Consider the following 15,667-nt stretch of genomic DNA (forward strand, 5'->3'; position numbering starts at 1 on the left):
GTCTTAGAGTATCCCCACCAACCTTTTGAAGAGTCTTAGGCAACTCTACATACTGTCCTTGCACAAGTCACTTTTTTCAATTCAGCGTTAGCAATAGAAGACTTCTTTGGGGATGAACAGAAGAAATTGTCATTAATTGACAGACTAATTCTTATGATGTGTGTGTGCTAAGTGTCTACTCTGTGCCAGGCCCTGAGGTGACTGGTTAGTAAAACAGAAGTGGTCTTTAATGACTTTGACGGGCTGAAGGTCTAGCAAGGGACAGAGATAACTAAACATGCAATCTTAGCCAACGTGACCAACTGCCATGAGAGGGGCTACTCGAGCATTACATTTTGTTGGAGAAGAACTTTTATTCCTCCCCTCACAGGTTCTGTTTTTATCACCCATAGCTCTCTTACAGGGGGTGAGGGGGTGGGGGAGTAATATTCCCAGCTTCTCTTTCATCCTCTTTGGAATATGCATAGCTCAATCTCTCTCCCTGTCTCTATTTCTCTGCAAGTTAACCTGCTTTCAAAAAAACACATATTCTGTGACCTTTGGTCCTATACATTTCATAGGAATGACCCCCTTTGGGGAGTTCAGCCGTTCTTATGACTGGTGGGTAAGTGTCTAATTCAGTACTGAAATCTCAGCACGCCTGCTTGTCTGAAGATGAAAGCTGGGCTTTCCAATTCAGCTTTCATGACTAAAAAGGAAAGTATTTTGATTTCCATTTGTTGATTGCATAGCTTAGCTCTCAGATTATTCTAAACTTGCAGGGAAAAGAGAGTGCTACTTACTGAAACCTGCCCCCAAACCCCACAGGTGCCTAATCTAGTATAGAAGGATCTTGGAAGGCTTCCTGGAGGAAGTGGCATTTAATGTAAGACATAAAAAACAAGAAGGGATTATCCAGGCAAAGAGGAGAGAAAAGAGTTTCACAGGCAGTGAGAATAGCATGTGTAAGGGCTGGGAAGTGAGAGAGACAGTGTAGAAGGCCCAAGGAACTGAGAGTTCAGCATAGGTGTAGCATGAAATGGGAGGCTAGAGCATTGGGGGTTCTGAGAGGCAAGCCTAGAAAAGGAGATGCGCATTTTTATATTCTTAGTTAAATTATATATTTCAGATTCTTATTCGAACCAGAGAAAAGTACCTCTGCTTTTTTACAGGATTTCTCAGTGAATTAAATATACCAACGTACATCAAAATATCTTGCTATTTGATTATATTTACAAAAATAATGATTGCTCTTTACAGTCCCTGTGACGTTTTGGCAAGTTTAGCAAAAAGTGTTATATGTCTCCCTGGGTAGATGCTGAGTATGTTTTCCTTTGCCTCCAACTGCTGAGGTGAAATGCCTTCTTGTTACAATGCATCTCTTTTCTGGCTACTTTAATTTTGAAATAAAACTACTAGGAGTCCCCTTCCACTTTTCTACCCAATGCATAGACTCCTACGTACACCAAGAGTTGATGAGTTTCCTATAGAATATTTTATAGAAATAGTGATAATGGAATTGATATTTCCTCTCAGGTTTCCTGAGCTCTCTTGCTGTGTGAAACATGCAAAATGTCCAACTGCTTTTTGTGGGTGAGATTTAAGATAAGTCTGGTTATTATTTTTGAAGCATATTTTAGTAAATCTCACCTATTTTAGGACACATATTATTCGTGTGCCTGGAATCAGTTTTATAGACTGATTAGAGGAAAGCTCCATTTCTAATACAGTAAGTACGTCACTGTGAATTTGTAGACAGTTGGGAATAATATGCAGTGTGTACCCAGGTTTTTCCTAAACTGAAATATTCCCAATTCCATTTTATACTGTTTTCTGGTTAATTCCTTTTTTCAAACCCATTGCTTAGTTTTCCATTTATTTGGCCAATGGGTCTAGTGCTATGCCTTCCAGGAAACATAAAATATTTTAAAGAAACTTATGAGAAGAAGTTCATTACTCATCATGAAACCGCCATTTATACTATTGAGAATTGTCAATGAAAGTTAAAATCTCAATGAAGAAGGTAGTGATGGTGGGTACCATAGGATGATGGGAAGATTTGTATCTTTATAAAGATAATTACTTACCACAGATCAATTTTATTAAGCACTGAGGACATTCTTAACATTAGTCACCAGCCTAGAATTTGAGAAATGAAGATAACAGGAATGAGAGAATTTATTTGATATATCAGAGTTGGATGAATTCACAGGCAAGGTAAGCTGTGCCAAATGAATTCCCTTGGGAATCTGCATCAGTAATCTCTTCATTTTTCAATATGAAGTCACTTTGGAATGAAAGGAGCTACAGGAATCCAAGTTAGTCTTACAGATTTACCAGTGTATAAATTTTGTTCTTTTACTAGCCAATGCGAATTGTTGCCCATCTCAGGCTGTCAACATAATTTTTATTATTATTATTATCATTGCTAGGGCTATTTTAAGCTCTCTTTAATAGTAAACTTATTCCATTATTACCAGAATTGATGAAAAGTCTCAACACTTTTTATCTCTTTAGTTTTAAAACTCGCCTTTTATATTAAGACCAGGTAAGAATACAAAGTTTCTTACAGAAACTATTCAATTCCCTGTATCCAAGAAAGATGAAAAGATTAAGTAGTAAGAACATTTAATTTTAACCTGATCGAAGAGAAAAAAACTGGTTGTAAACCGTCATAGTTTTAATCTGTTGCTTCTGAATTAGAGTGTAAAGGATTGCTCAATAATTAAGCAGAGGAAATGAGACTGTATAAAGACTTCAAAGACATATCTAGAACAGTCTCAAAGTATTAAGTTGTCTGGAAGCCAAAAATCAGAGCCTAATGAAGGGATTGATATTAAAATTGTTTATTTCCATGAGGTTAAAAATTCTGTTAACTTGACAAACCTAGGAAGGTCACAAGAGAAAATTCTATTTAGCTAAAGGACATGATTAGTTGACAAAGAAAGAAAACAAATCTTGAGTAGGTCTTCCCTTGAAACTGTGGCATTTTTGGATAAATCAGTTTGATGAGTTAATAGAAAAATGTTTAAAACAGTATGAAAATATGCAGTACATCACAAGGGGAAGTGGAAATGTAGATAGAGGCTTAAATGTGTTCAGTGCTAAAATTCCTGAATAGTAGATTAAACTGGTGCCAATATAACAGTCAATTTAAAGATGACTGCAAACCCAGAAATGTATGAATAAATAATTTTGGCTCTGAGAACTGATGGCTGTGATTCAGGGTGATGTTGATGTAGGCGGCTTTGCTTACTTATATCTGTTGTACATTTGAACAGAACGTTGCATTACTTATCAAATTCGAGTTGGCAGTAGACCTTCATCCCAGTGGACAGTATACATTTTGTTGTACTGGTTGAGGTCCTCTCTGCTTAGTGACAGTAAGGTGGTCAACATGGCTTCTTAAATTTCCTTCTTGTTCTCTGATTCACTAAACAAATCCAGTAAAGCTTAAGGTAAACCCACAAAACCATTTTATTCCCTCTAATTCTAAATTTATGTTTTATCTCACCAAGATCATTTCAAATGTCCTTTTCTACAGGCTGTTAAATTTAGATTTTGACCTCATATTAGATATTTTGTTATCAATCAATACATTTATTTCAGGGTGCTTCTTAATTTACATTCCAGCAATCGAAATGGTGGGGAGGGAACGTGAACAGATGGAGGAAAGAAATATAGAATCTTTCTTTTTTTAATACAAATACTGTAAAACTATCTCTGAACTTAACATTATTAAGGAAATGGTTGCATCCCCTTGACCTTGATAATTTTCATTACTATGAGACCTAAAGTGACTCTGAGTAGTATGCACTTACTTAGCTTTCGGTTACAATTTGAAATCTGGTTATTTAATTTAATCCTTAGGCTACATGTGCAAATTACACAAAGTAAACATACTATACTGACTTTTCAAGTCTCTATATGTCCCAGTATAAACCAGTATAGATATTAAAAGACTAGGAGAATAATTTGATCTATATAAGCAGTGTGGTTTAGGTAAGCTTTCTAGTATAATTTTGAAAATGTGTTTCAATAATGGCTGGAACACTGGTAGTTTGAGCAAATAACTGCACATGAGAATATATACTGATGCACTGGGAATCATCCAAACACCATTTGTTTTTACAAAATATATGTCATATGGCCTGTAGGGGTAAATGCCCAATATGTGGATGGTATATTCTAGTTCTAAACTATCCTCAAATACTCTTATTTGCTATGCTTAGAATCCTCCCCTCCCCCACTGTCAATTCCCAGAATGCCTCTGGAATTTAAAACTGTTTCTTGATGCAAGATATAGGAGCCCAGTACCAGCTATATCTTTTAGTTATGATTTTCTGGCCCGTGGATGGATAACTGTATACACATACACACACACACACACACACATATATATATTATATATATACATTATATATATGTATTTTTTTGAAAACCAAATCCCTAAAAATGTTGTTTTTTTCTTTCTCATCAATTTTCAGTAAATCCACTAGAAACATTCTACAGCTGCTAGCTGTTTATTTCATTACACAATGTAATATTTAAGAACTAAACTAAACCAAATGACTGAAAGCTCATTCAGAATATATATTCGGGTTGTTTTCAATCAAGATGGGCCTTTCTTGGATATAGAAGAAAAAGTCAGCAAGTTCTTTGCCACCTTCTAAACAATGAGACAGTTTGAGTTTGTTTACACAGAGACATTCATTATGTTAAACCCTCTATGAATATACATCCTTTCACCTTCAGCGAGTAGAATGGCACGCAGGCATCGTATCTGGCTTTTTCACACGCCAGATTCCCAGGGCCTGGAGCAGTGCCTGGAGCAGTGCCTGGCCCAAAGTAGGTGCTCAGTAAATGCTTATGGTGTGGGTGAATGACTCATTACTGAAAGATAACACATGAGATGTTCAGTAAGTATCTGAGTGAATGCTTACATGCGTGAATGCATACATGAATGAACGAATGCTGAATCCTTCAGCAGCTGGGTTCATATCTTGAATTATTCTCGAAGTAGTAGTAGTTAGATTTGGGCTGATCTTTGCTGATTTTTGCACTCTTCCTGCACCCCATCACCTGTTGTCATTTTCTTTCCTCATATTTTTCATTTGGAGGTCAGTTACTGTGGGACCAAAAAGGCTAAGAGTGATAAATGTGTAAGAAATTTTTCTATCTTTAACAGCCTCTCTACTATTATTACATGGTAAAATAGATAAATAGATGCCATGTGTGAAGAGACTCATGGTTCCAAGTATCTTGACCAAATTAAAACTTAAAATTGTATGTAAAAAAAAAAAAAACAGCTTGAAAGTGTCATCTGAGCTGCCAAACAAGTCTCTGGAGGGCATGCTAAGCAGGTATAGGAGAGGCTGGCAAGAGAAGTCTGGTGTCGTCGAGGCAGAGGGACACGTGTGGAACTTGGCTTCACGGTTGCCCACAGGTGCCTCTTTCAACTGTCACTTTATAGCTGGTTTTGTGTCCCAGGAGACAAAGTCCCTCCATTCATTTAGGAAAACACTGCTTAGAAATTCTCTCAGCTAAGCCTTGTCAACAGAAGTTGTACTAGATTGTAGCTGCAAAAACTAGAAATTTGGATGATTGGATGGATGTTAAGAGATGATTTTAACATATTTAGAACCGAGTTATTTATTTTAAATTGCTGGAAAACTGCTGGCGATGCAGACTAATTAAAAGCTAAAGTTACTCTAGTGAGTTTCTGGTTGAAATAACACAAAGAAGCTAAATAAGAAGCCTACACAGTTAGAGGTATACTTTGATATAGTTCTCATGGCCTACTATTAAAGTGAGGAAGGGATATAGTATAAACATTCAACCACTGGTAGCAAGAAACTAAAAATTACTTATATTTTTCTTTGTGGGATTTCTCACTCTTATTTTTATATATCGAAAGAAGACACATCTATCAGACACAGAACATTAATGTGTAGGTGGTGGTGAGTCATGCTGTGGTATTTTGTGTAATGACTAAGGATGTTGACAGAAGCCTTACAGGCTGAAAACCTTCAAGCTTCTTTTTATGTGTGTACACATCCCTTTAGAAATTTTAAGGTCTGTTCTTTTCCATTTATGTCTTAACTGACTGGTTAGGAGCAGGTAATAATTCACCGAATGCACCTCTATTTAAACTGATAAAAACCTTATCTCACATTCAGATTTCAGACCACCACTATGAAAATAAAATATCGTTTTCAGGGTCACTGTGGTTAAATTTTAAGAGCTGTGTTGGCCATTCATGACTCCTGGATGTGATCCTCATTTGTTGTGGTGGGGCTGGATGTTCATAAATATAATGAATTTTCATAGCCTAATAGTACACGTTCTCTATATATTTATAAGAGTGTAATTTTTTTTTTTCTGCCAAAGTGTTACCCTTCAGTGTTCCATCTGCATTGTCTAGCCTGTCACCTGTGATGGTATACTCACCACCATGTCATATGACATAAGGTCGGGTCTCTTGCCCTTCCCAGGTCTGACTTATTTCTGGGAGTGTCAAGCTGTGGGATGAGAAGAGAGGGTTACATCCAGAGAAGGCTCTGCTAAGGTCGGGTGCACTTGAGGTGAACCCAAGGTCGCTGCCTGCTGGGTACATGTGGGAAGCCTTTGGTGGGTGGAGTTAGGATGGGTGAATTGAATTTGTTTGCTGTGGACAAATACCTGGCGTATTTAGTTTGAAAGAGAAAAATTAGCATTGCTTGAGTAATAATATGGTTAGAAATTCTGTAAGCTCTGTATACATTGAGTCAGATGGGTAGTTATCTTGTCAAGGACTGCTAAAAAGTAAAAAACAAAAACACCCCACACACACACAAAAAAAAACCCTAAACAAACCAAAACACAAACATACACAATACAATGAATGTTGATTGTCACAGTGACCCCAAGGACATGTCTTAGCTTCTCCTCCCCATTTTCTTTTCCTCCATTTCCCCAGCATGAATTATAACTCCTACCCAATTGTGCCCTCCACACATGTGAATATGCATTAATATGTATGTAAAGAGTTAGCTTAACTCATTAGAATTTCTTTATTACAGATATCTCTTGTTAGCTGGAAACTTACTTGTTGGCACACTGAAATCCATTGATTTGGTAGATTATCAAAGAATGAATGCTTTCAATGTTACTTCAGAGGTTTTGTAAATAAACCCATACTTTCATTTAGCTCACATCTCTAAAAGAACTTTTTCAACTCTTATATGACCCTTATTGTATATTATTTCAAAATTTGTTCCCTTGCTTTATCTAACAAATCAGTCCATTTCCTTAGATTTATTTATACTATGCCAATTGTTTTCTGATTTCTGTATATTTCTATAGAGCTGACTGCTTACTCTAGAGCATAGGCCTGGTCAGATTCCTTTGTACAGACTCCCTTAGAAGCAGGGCTTAATAACGTGCTTTGTTATGGATAAAGCTTAGAACTTTAGTTCTGACAGTTGGGCTTCTCTCAGAGGTCCTTTCTTCTTAAATATATATATATATGTATCTTTTCTCCAAGATATTATAATTTTGTAAAAATATAAAAATAATCTTTTTATTTCTCCAAGAATAAAAGCCTTTAGGATTTTGTTTGTTGGTTTTTAAGAAACTTGAGCTTTCTGTGGAGAGGGATGATGCTTGGTACAGATATTTGTCCTTTCATCACTTGCTAAGTCATTTTCCTATAATTAACTTTTAAAAGCATCCAAATAAGAAAAATATGAAAAAAAAATCAATGTCCAATAATTGGAGCTAGGCTATCCAAGTCTAAGGTGTAGTGGCAGAAACAAAACTCGTTGTTTAACTCTGCATTAATTGTCAGTCCCCAAAACAATATCTGACATAGCCCGATTATTAAAAAAAAGAAAAAGAAAAAGAAAAAGAAAGAAAATAGGTAAGGTGATCTGAAAGCAGCCAGATGCTTCCTGGATTCCTGGGATTAGACTAATTACTGTGGTTTGTTAATTAGTAGAAAACTTATCTATTAACTCATAGAGTAGCCAACCACACTTTTGTAGCACAGTCACTAGAGGGGAAAAAAAATAACACAGAAAAGGCTCTTTAAGGGCTTATTGTTAATATTAACATATCACTTCATTTAATATTAAGGGACTTTGGGGAAAACATTGCCTATCTCTTGGCCTAAATGGAATGCATGGTAATAGAATCTGTGTAATTTTCAAGGAAAAGATAGAATATTTCATGGAAGTTATTTGGTTCCAAACAATAATTTTACCTGAAATTACAACATTTCCCAGATTGAGCTACTCACTCTAAAGGACTCCACAGTTTTTCTTTCCCTTTTCTTCTTAACATTTCTTTTCAGTCAGTTATTTTCTAGAATAACTGCTTGGCTTATCTAATCTACTGTTCAACCAGAATTTTATTTCCTTACTATGTACAGAAGGCAATATTTTCTCATTTCTGATCCTGGGCTCCAACAAACAGGCTTACTTTTTAAAATTTTTTTTTTAATAGGAGCTTTATTGAGATATAATTTACATGCTATAAACTTTACCCATTGTTAAGTGTACACTTCAGTGCATTTTAGTAGATTTGTGCAACCGTCACTGTGGTCCACTTCAGAACATTCCCATCCCCCTGTCTCCTCATGTGCGTGTTTGCAGCCAGGGCCGGCTCCTGCCTCTTGCCCCAGGCAACCGCCGTTCTGCCTTCTGCCTCTATAGAATTATTTTTTTTCTAAGAACTTCACGTAAAAAGATGCCATCTGAATTACAGTGTTCTCAATTTTTTGGTTTTTCACAGTTGCCTTTTTCAGTTTGAATTCAATATCAAATGAGAACTCCTGTTATATTACTTTGAAGTAATTTCAGAGCTTAAAGAAATTCTGTGAAGATGCTTTTCAAATTCATTTACGTTCCATTCTTTTTCTTCCTTCCATCAACTGTGCTTTTTTTCCATTCCTTGCTTAGTAGTGTATCTAAATGCGTGCGGGTAACTGGGAAAGAGAGAAGGTAAAGGCAATCCAACTATTTTGTAACAAAAGAAAAACCCCAAGAGCGGGGTCTATGAGATGTAGTATAGATTCAAACATAGAAGCTAAAACTAAGAAACCATATAGTACTTTTTTGACCTGCAAGTTGGAAAGATTTCTGAGAAAAGACAAAAAGTGTTGTCTCTGAAAGAAAAAGTATTAATAAATTAGACTTTAGCAAAAAAAATTTTAAAAATCTAGGGATGAAAATAGACTATTAACAAAATTAAAAGGTGAACCACCGGCAAAGAGAAATAATAGCCTACATATCTATGACAAAAGACATGTTTCCAGAATATGTAAAGAACTTATTTTGATGAATAATAGAGTGACATCTCAATAAAGATGGGCAAAAAAATCTTAATACTTCACACCAAAAAAACAAGTATGAATGGCTAATTAACATATCAAATTGTGTATTCAGCATCAGTTGTCATCAGGAAGATGAATCAAACCTAAAAAAAAACTACATTGAAATACCACTTCACATAAACCTAAAATTAAAAAGGCAGCACCAAATTTTGGTGAGCATGTGGAGTAACTGGATCTGCCATATATTGATGGGAGAATAAAATAGTTCAACTGTTTTCTAAGGGGTACAGTGCTACAACCATTTCAGTATATACCTTTGGCAAACCCAAAATTGTATACTTAAGATCTGTAAGTTTCATCGTATGCACATTTTATCACAAAATAGAAGTGAAAAAACTTAATTTTAATCTTCGAAATGCATTGATCACCATCATATCCTACAATAATCCTCTCTTCTCCCTCCCTTTCAGCTTGCCCACCTTCCCTCACCTTTCTTTCATTTATTTATTTATTTATTTATTTATTTATTTATTTATTTATTTATTTTGAGACAGGGGAGGTGTTTACAATCTGGCTTAAGTACCATTTTGGGGACTGGCAATTAAAGCAAAGATTTAATAGAACAAATTTAGTTACTGCCCTCTGAAAACAAGCCTAGAACGGGAGTCAGACATGCCAGTAACGTAACTGTAGCAACGTGATAAATGCCCATAAAGATAGGCTTCCTGGAGGGAATAACTGATACCTTGTAACAGCTTAGATGAACAAGGTTGATCCTTAGACATGGTGGGAAGGTCTCTCTGGGAAAAGAGAACAGTATGTACAAGTTTCAGAAGTGCTAAGATGTAGCTGCTGGAGGAGGAGAAGGAGGTGAGGTCAGCCAAGTCCACAAGGCCATATCATGAAGGGCCTCCATCAACCAGCTAAAGAATTCGGACTTCATCCTGAAAAGAAAAGGGACCATTGATGCCTCTATCATCTCGTAATCCTAAGTAGATGCTAAATTCCATGAAATCAGGGTCTGTTACTCATCTTTGTGTTCTTTATAATGTCTGGCCATGGTCCTGGAATGGGTAGGACAGCGAGTAAGTGTTGATTGATCTCTAAGGCTATGATAATCTTTTCAGAGTCTTGCATGCTTGATTCAGCCATGTTATTAAAATAGAATGAGTCAGAGCAGAGATACTTTTGGAATGGAAGGGTGGGGGTCTTATTACACTCTGGGCATTGTGCCTAGGCACTCCCAATTATTATCTAATTTAATCTATGTCACTCTTTTGCTCAGAATCTTCCAGTGACCTCTAATTGCTCTTAGGATAAAGACCAAAGTTCACAGTGGCCTACAGGACTGCTGTTCACCACCTACAGTGCTTTTTACCTATTTAATTCCTTTCATCTCCAGTATCACTTCACTTCACTTCACAGACTTCACTTCCCCACCTTTCCCCAACAAGTTAGCCCTCAAAGCTTAGCTTCCTATGTGATCATCATGTGATTATTTATTTTCCCTTCTGCCCGCTCAAGAATATGAACTCTGTGATAGCTTTTTGTCCTCTGTACCTAGCACAATGCCTGGCATTAGTGGTCACTCAAAAAATTTTTTCGGTTGCATGAATGAATTCTTGAGATAACTCTATTAGATATATATTATCACTCCGATTTTTCAGATGAAGAAATTGAAGTTCAAGGGTTAAGTCACTTGTTTAAGATTGTGTAACCCTGTAAGAGCCAGACCTGGAACTCAGGGCTGTCTGACAACAAAAATTCTCATCTTTCTGCTAACAGATGCTCTTTAGGCTGTGAGTGCAGCATATGGATGCATTGTGCCATGATTCTACCTACCTACTGAATGATCAGTAGAATGAACAGTCTACTGGTTAAGAATGCAGACTCTGTAACCCGGCAGTCTAGGCTCAAGTTCCTCCTCTGTCTTTGTTAAACAGCTGGAGCAAGCTATTTAATCTCTATGAGTTCAGTTTCCTAGAAAATGGGGAAATATTACCCACTTTATAGGATTGTTATGAGGATAAACTGAATTAATATTCATATGGAACACTAATACTAAGCACACCGAATGTGCTCAGTAATTGCTAGCTAAATTGTAATCTAAAATTATATTCAGAGACTCTACAGCAATTTTTTAAAATTTTTTATTTTATGGAAATTATCTTTTTGCATGAAATATCTGACCCTAAGTCCTAGTTCAACTGTGTTCTCTCAGTTCAAAATTGGTCATTTCTGTGTCTCGGCAGAAGCAGAGGTTTTCTTGTAACAGCAAAATATGGTAATATTATTATCCTTTGCTATGAATTTCTAGATTTGAGGATTTATAAGTTTCTTCACACCTCAGCTCAGTTAGCAAAAATACAGTGCCATAGTGTAATAAAAGATACAACACTAATAACGTTGTTCTCTTTCTTACAAATCACAAACCTTTTCTCCAAAATAAGCACCATGTTTCCAGCTGTTTGAATAACTAACCTGACCACCCCTACCCGCTCACACACAAAGCCCTCTAATTGTTGGGAAGTGATTTATGTAACCATTATTTTCTCCATTCATCAATAGGTGAAAGCAGGTGTGAGTTACAGGAAATTAAAAAAGGAAGAAAGAAAGAAAAATAATTATTTCACATATGTAATAGTTGCATGCCAAAATTTTAACATTTTTAACATGTTCCCTCATAGTGGAGTTTCTGTAACTGTCTTTCATTCTTTCTCTGTTGTTCATTGTTGAAATTCTTAACTAGCTTTTTGTGGTTAGAACGTAATAGTGTGTGGGTGTATATTTTAGTGACTTAACTATTTACCTTGTTCTTAAAAGGACATTTGTGTTTAAATGTTGAGAAAAATAACAACTGTACAGTTGCCTGCCCACCTCCACCACCACCCTGGGCCAGGCAGTGCTACAGTGTTTAGATGAGATTGTCAATCCTTACAACACCCCTGCAAGAGAAATGATATGCCCATCATGGAGATGAGGAAGTGGAAGTTTAACTAAATTAAGAACCTCCCTGGGAAGCCAACTGTATCAGGCCCTGAGTGGCTAGGCCCTGAGGTGTAGGCGTTAACGAGTCTAGGCATCAGGGGATAACTAGAAGCCAGCCTGGCAAAGTAAGTTGGGGTTATACATGGCAGACCTCAACGGCAGGCTGAGGAATGTATAATTCATTTTGTAGACATTGTGAAACTCATGAAGTTTTGTCAACTGGGAACTCAGAACAGCACAGGTGCTCAGTGGTTTTAAAGTATGGTCCCAGGACCAGCAGCATCAGCCATACTTGGAAACTTATTAGAATGCAAATTCTCATACCTTCTCCCACCTGCTCAGTCCTAAACACTGAATGATCAGTGATTTAAGGAGTTCTCTAGGTCAGGGGTCCCCAGTCCCCAGACTGCTGACTAGTACTTATCCCTGGCCTATTAGCAACTGGGCTACAGAGCAGGAGGTGAGCAGAGGGTGAGTGAGAGAAGCTTCATCTGTATTTGCAGCCGCTCTGCAGCGCTAGCCTCATCACCTCAGCTCCTCCTCAGATCATTCATTAGATTCTCAGAGGAGCACCAGTCCCTGGTGCCTAAAAAGGTAGGGGACTGCTGCAGGTGATTCCGAAGCTGCCTCAGGTTTGAGACTGCAGTGCCTTTCTGAATTCTGGCCATGCTGTAGGAAGGATTGGAAGAGCAAGGAGGAACAGTGGGCAGGCTGTTTGCAAAAGCCAAGAGAGAGGTTGTTAGGGCATAAGTTTGGGTGGTTTCATTGGGAATGAGACAAAAGGAAAATCATGAGCCTTTCAAGGAAGAAATAATTGGACCTTGATGACTGAATGGCGGTAGGAGTATGAGATGTGAAGTCAGTATCCACGAGTGGCAGAATTGCAGATATATGCCGAAGGCATTTAGGGAAGGGACTTGTTTATACTCCTTGGGCATCTAACCTTTATTGTATATTAATTTATAGCACCTTTTTATATGTCTTACACCCACCAATCTGCCACCTTCAACTAGATAACTTCTCCTATAGGAATAAAAATGCCCCAGATGCTCAATACCAATAATACTTCTGACCATGGATTCAGTTATTAAATGCCAAGAACTGTCCTCTAAGCATCTTTATATTCATTATCCCATTGTTGTTATTCATTAGTTATGGGTGTTTATAAATTGCCTTCCCTTAGTGTCCAATCTAAGCCACATACCACTGTAAAATTAATGTTTCCAGACACTGATCTGAGAGGCCAAGAGTCTGGTTTCTGGAGTCAGACTGCTCTGGGCTGAAAACCCAACCTGTCACTTACCAGGTATGGAGCCTTGAGCAAGTTCCCCAGTCTTCCACCTCAATGCCCCAGCTGTATTAAACAGGGATTATTATTACAATGAGGATGTAATAATGAGTGGGACACTTAGGGTTGAGGTGAAAACTAAATGAGAAAATGTCTACGCCATGCTTGGCACATAAAGTACTAAATTAGTGGAGTTTATGACAATGAACATGTCACTCCCTTGCTCAGAATCTTTATTGGCTCTCCTTGGACAAGAGAATTAACTCCTTAGTCTGGCATTTAAGACTTTCAACAAACTGGTCACTCCCTACCTCTCAAACCTTTTATGTGACAATTCTTTGCATAACCCCAGTGCTTCAGCCAAACTGGTCCTATTCCCTAAACTCACGGAGTCTATTACCACATCTAGGCCTTTGGTTCTGATCCTCCCTTCCTCTCATCATGTCCAAGTTCTTCAGGGCCCAGCCTGATGTTCAGTGTTTGTGGAGCCATCCCCAGCAAACCTCAGTGTGTAATACAGTGAATCCTTCCAAATGCTGGAGCTTCAATGGCCTTGACTGCTCAGTGGACCCTCTGTAGCAGTACACGGTGGCTCAGGATAATTCCATCTGTGCTCAGGGCACTTCCCCACACCCTTTAGTAAACACAGGGCCTCGTGCCTCTGTTGCTGTGCTCTATGCTGGGTGCCAGAGACAAGCTTTCTGAATGATGATAACATACACCTTAACTTAGCTTTTTGGTCTTTTCTGAGTTCATTTAAATTCAGCTTGGTGTTTTGTTTTTTGTTTGTTTGTTTGCTTTTTCTTTCCCTGATAATGCTGATACCTTCCCCTGTAGGAATAACAAATAATCTACAAAATGCCAATTATTATTTTTCTTCTCAGGATGAGCTCGACCTCACAGACAAACACAGGGAAGCCATGTTTGCACTTCCAGCTGAGAAAAAATGGCAAATATACTGCAGCAAGAAAAAGGTAAGATATCCATTGTATATGCGGTTAACGAACGGGCTCTTCCACTTCACCACCAGAATTTGGTCAGCACTTTCTAACGTACAAGTAGATTGAACATGTCCTGTCGTGGCCTTGGTGCTACATGCGGCAAAGCACCAGTTCCTTGAATGTTGTTTTTATTGACACTGTACTGGACACCACCCCTCCACCCTGTACCAGTAACCGTTGTTCATAAACCTGTACAACCAAGACCCAAGATAGCACTGGTTTTCACAGTGATCAAAGTCCCCCCCCCCACACACACACACTTTTTACATCAAAATGTATTTATAGGTAGGTTAGGTCTAGTATTATGGGGCCACAGTCCTCTGTGACGACCTTCTAACAACTTTCCATTTCACCATCTCTGAGGCCGTGTCTTCTTGGTCTGAGCTGGCTCTCCAGTCAGCTCACATTCCAAACTAAGGATGCAGGAGAGGGAAAAAGACAAAACTTCCTTATCTCCATTCCTAGGGACATGTCCTGGCAGTTATACACGCACTTCCCTCTCACATCCCGCTGTGAACAAATGGCCACACCTCACTGCAAGGAAGGCTGTCTTTTTTCTGGGTAGTCACCCCCACTTAATAAAAGTCGAGGGTTCTATCACCTCTGTAGAAGGGGAGAATGGATATCAGGGCCGCTAAACGCTAGAGCTGTTATTCCCTAGTGTCCATGGCATTAGGCATCACCCCTGGACTATATCCCCTGCAGTCAAGTTCACCCTGCTATCTTTAAACCCTGTGGCAAATTCTTAGACTGTTCGCATCCCATTTTTGGAACCGATCCTGTTCATGGCTGTCTTTAGCCACTTCCCTTCTGTTCCAGTAGAGACTCGAATCAAGATGGGGCAAGCAGGAAGGACAGGGTTTGCACCTAGGAGAAACGCTGCCTCTCTCCAGCATGCAGTGGACACTGTGATGACTCTTGTCAAAGGGAAATAAGAACAAACTATCAATCTAATATCTTTTAAAGACAGTATCAGTTAGGAAGACCTTTTCTCAGGCGACTTGTATACATTTGGGGGCTTCCATTTGCCCACACAGCTGGCTCTCAGCACCTCTGTTCTCTCTTTGATGCCCTGTGTAATTGGCATGCCACCTTCCC

General features: G+C 38.2%; 1 protein-coding gene across 3 annotated transcripts in view; it reads left to right on the forward strand.

The window, feature by feature from the left end:
• The window catches only part of DAAM1 (dishevelled associated activator of morphogenesis 1), a 150,662-nt gene that overhangs the window by 61,407 nt on the left and 73,588 nt on the right, over positions 1 to 15,667 (forward strand). For all 3 annotated transcript variants that reach the window (XM_036218349.1, XM_036218351.1, XM_036218350.1), the window contains exon 3: positions 14,453 to 14,542. In XM_036218349.1, the coding sequence (XP_036074242.1) occupies positions 14,453 to 14,542 (90 nt within the window). The remainder of the gene's footprint in view (positions 1 to 14,452; positions 14,543 to 15,667) is intronic.

This window comes from Rousettus aegyptiacus, unplaced genomic scaffold (genome assembly GCF_014176215.1).
Source record: "Rousettus aegyptiacus isolate mRouAeg1 unplaced genomic scaffold, mRouAeg1.p scaffold_m13_p_3, whole genome shotgun sequence".
NCBI lineage: Eukaryota > Metazoa > Chordata > Mammalia > Chiroptera > Pteropodidae > Rousettus > Rousettus aegyptiacus.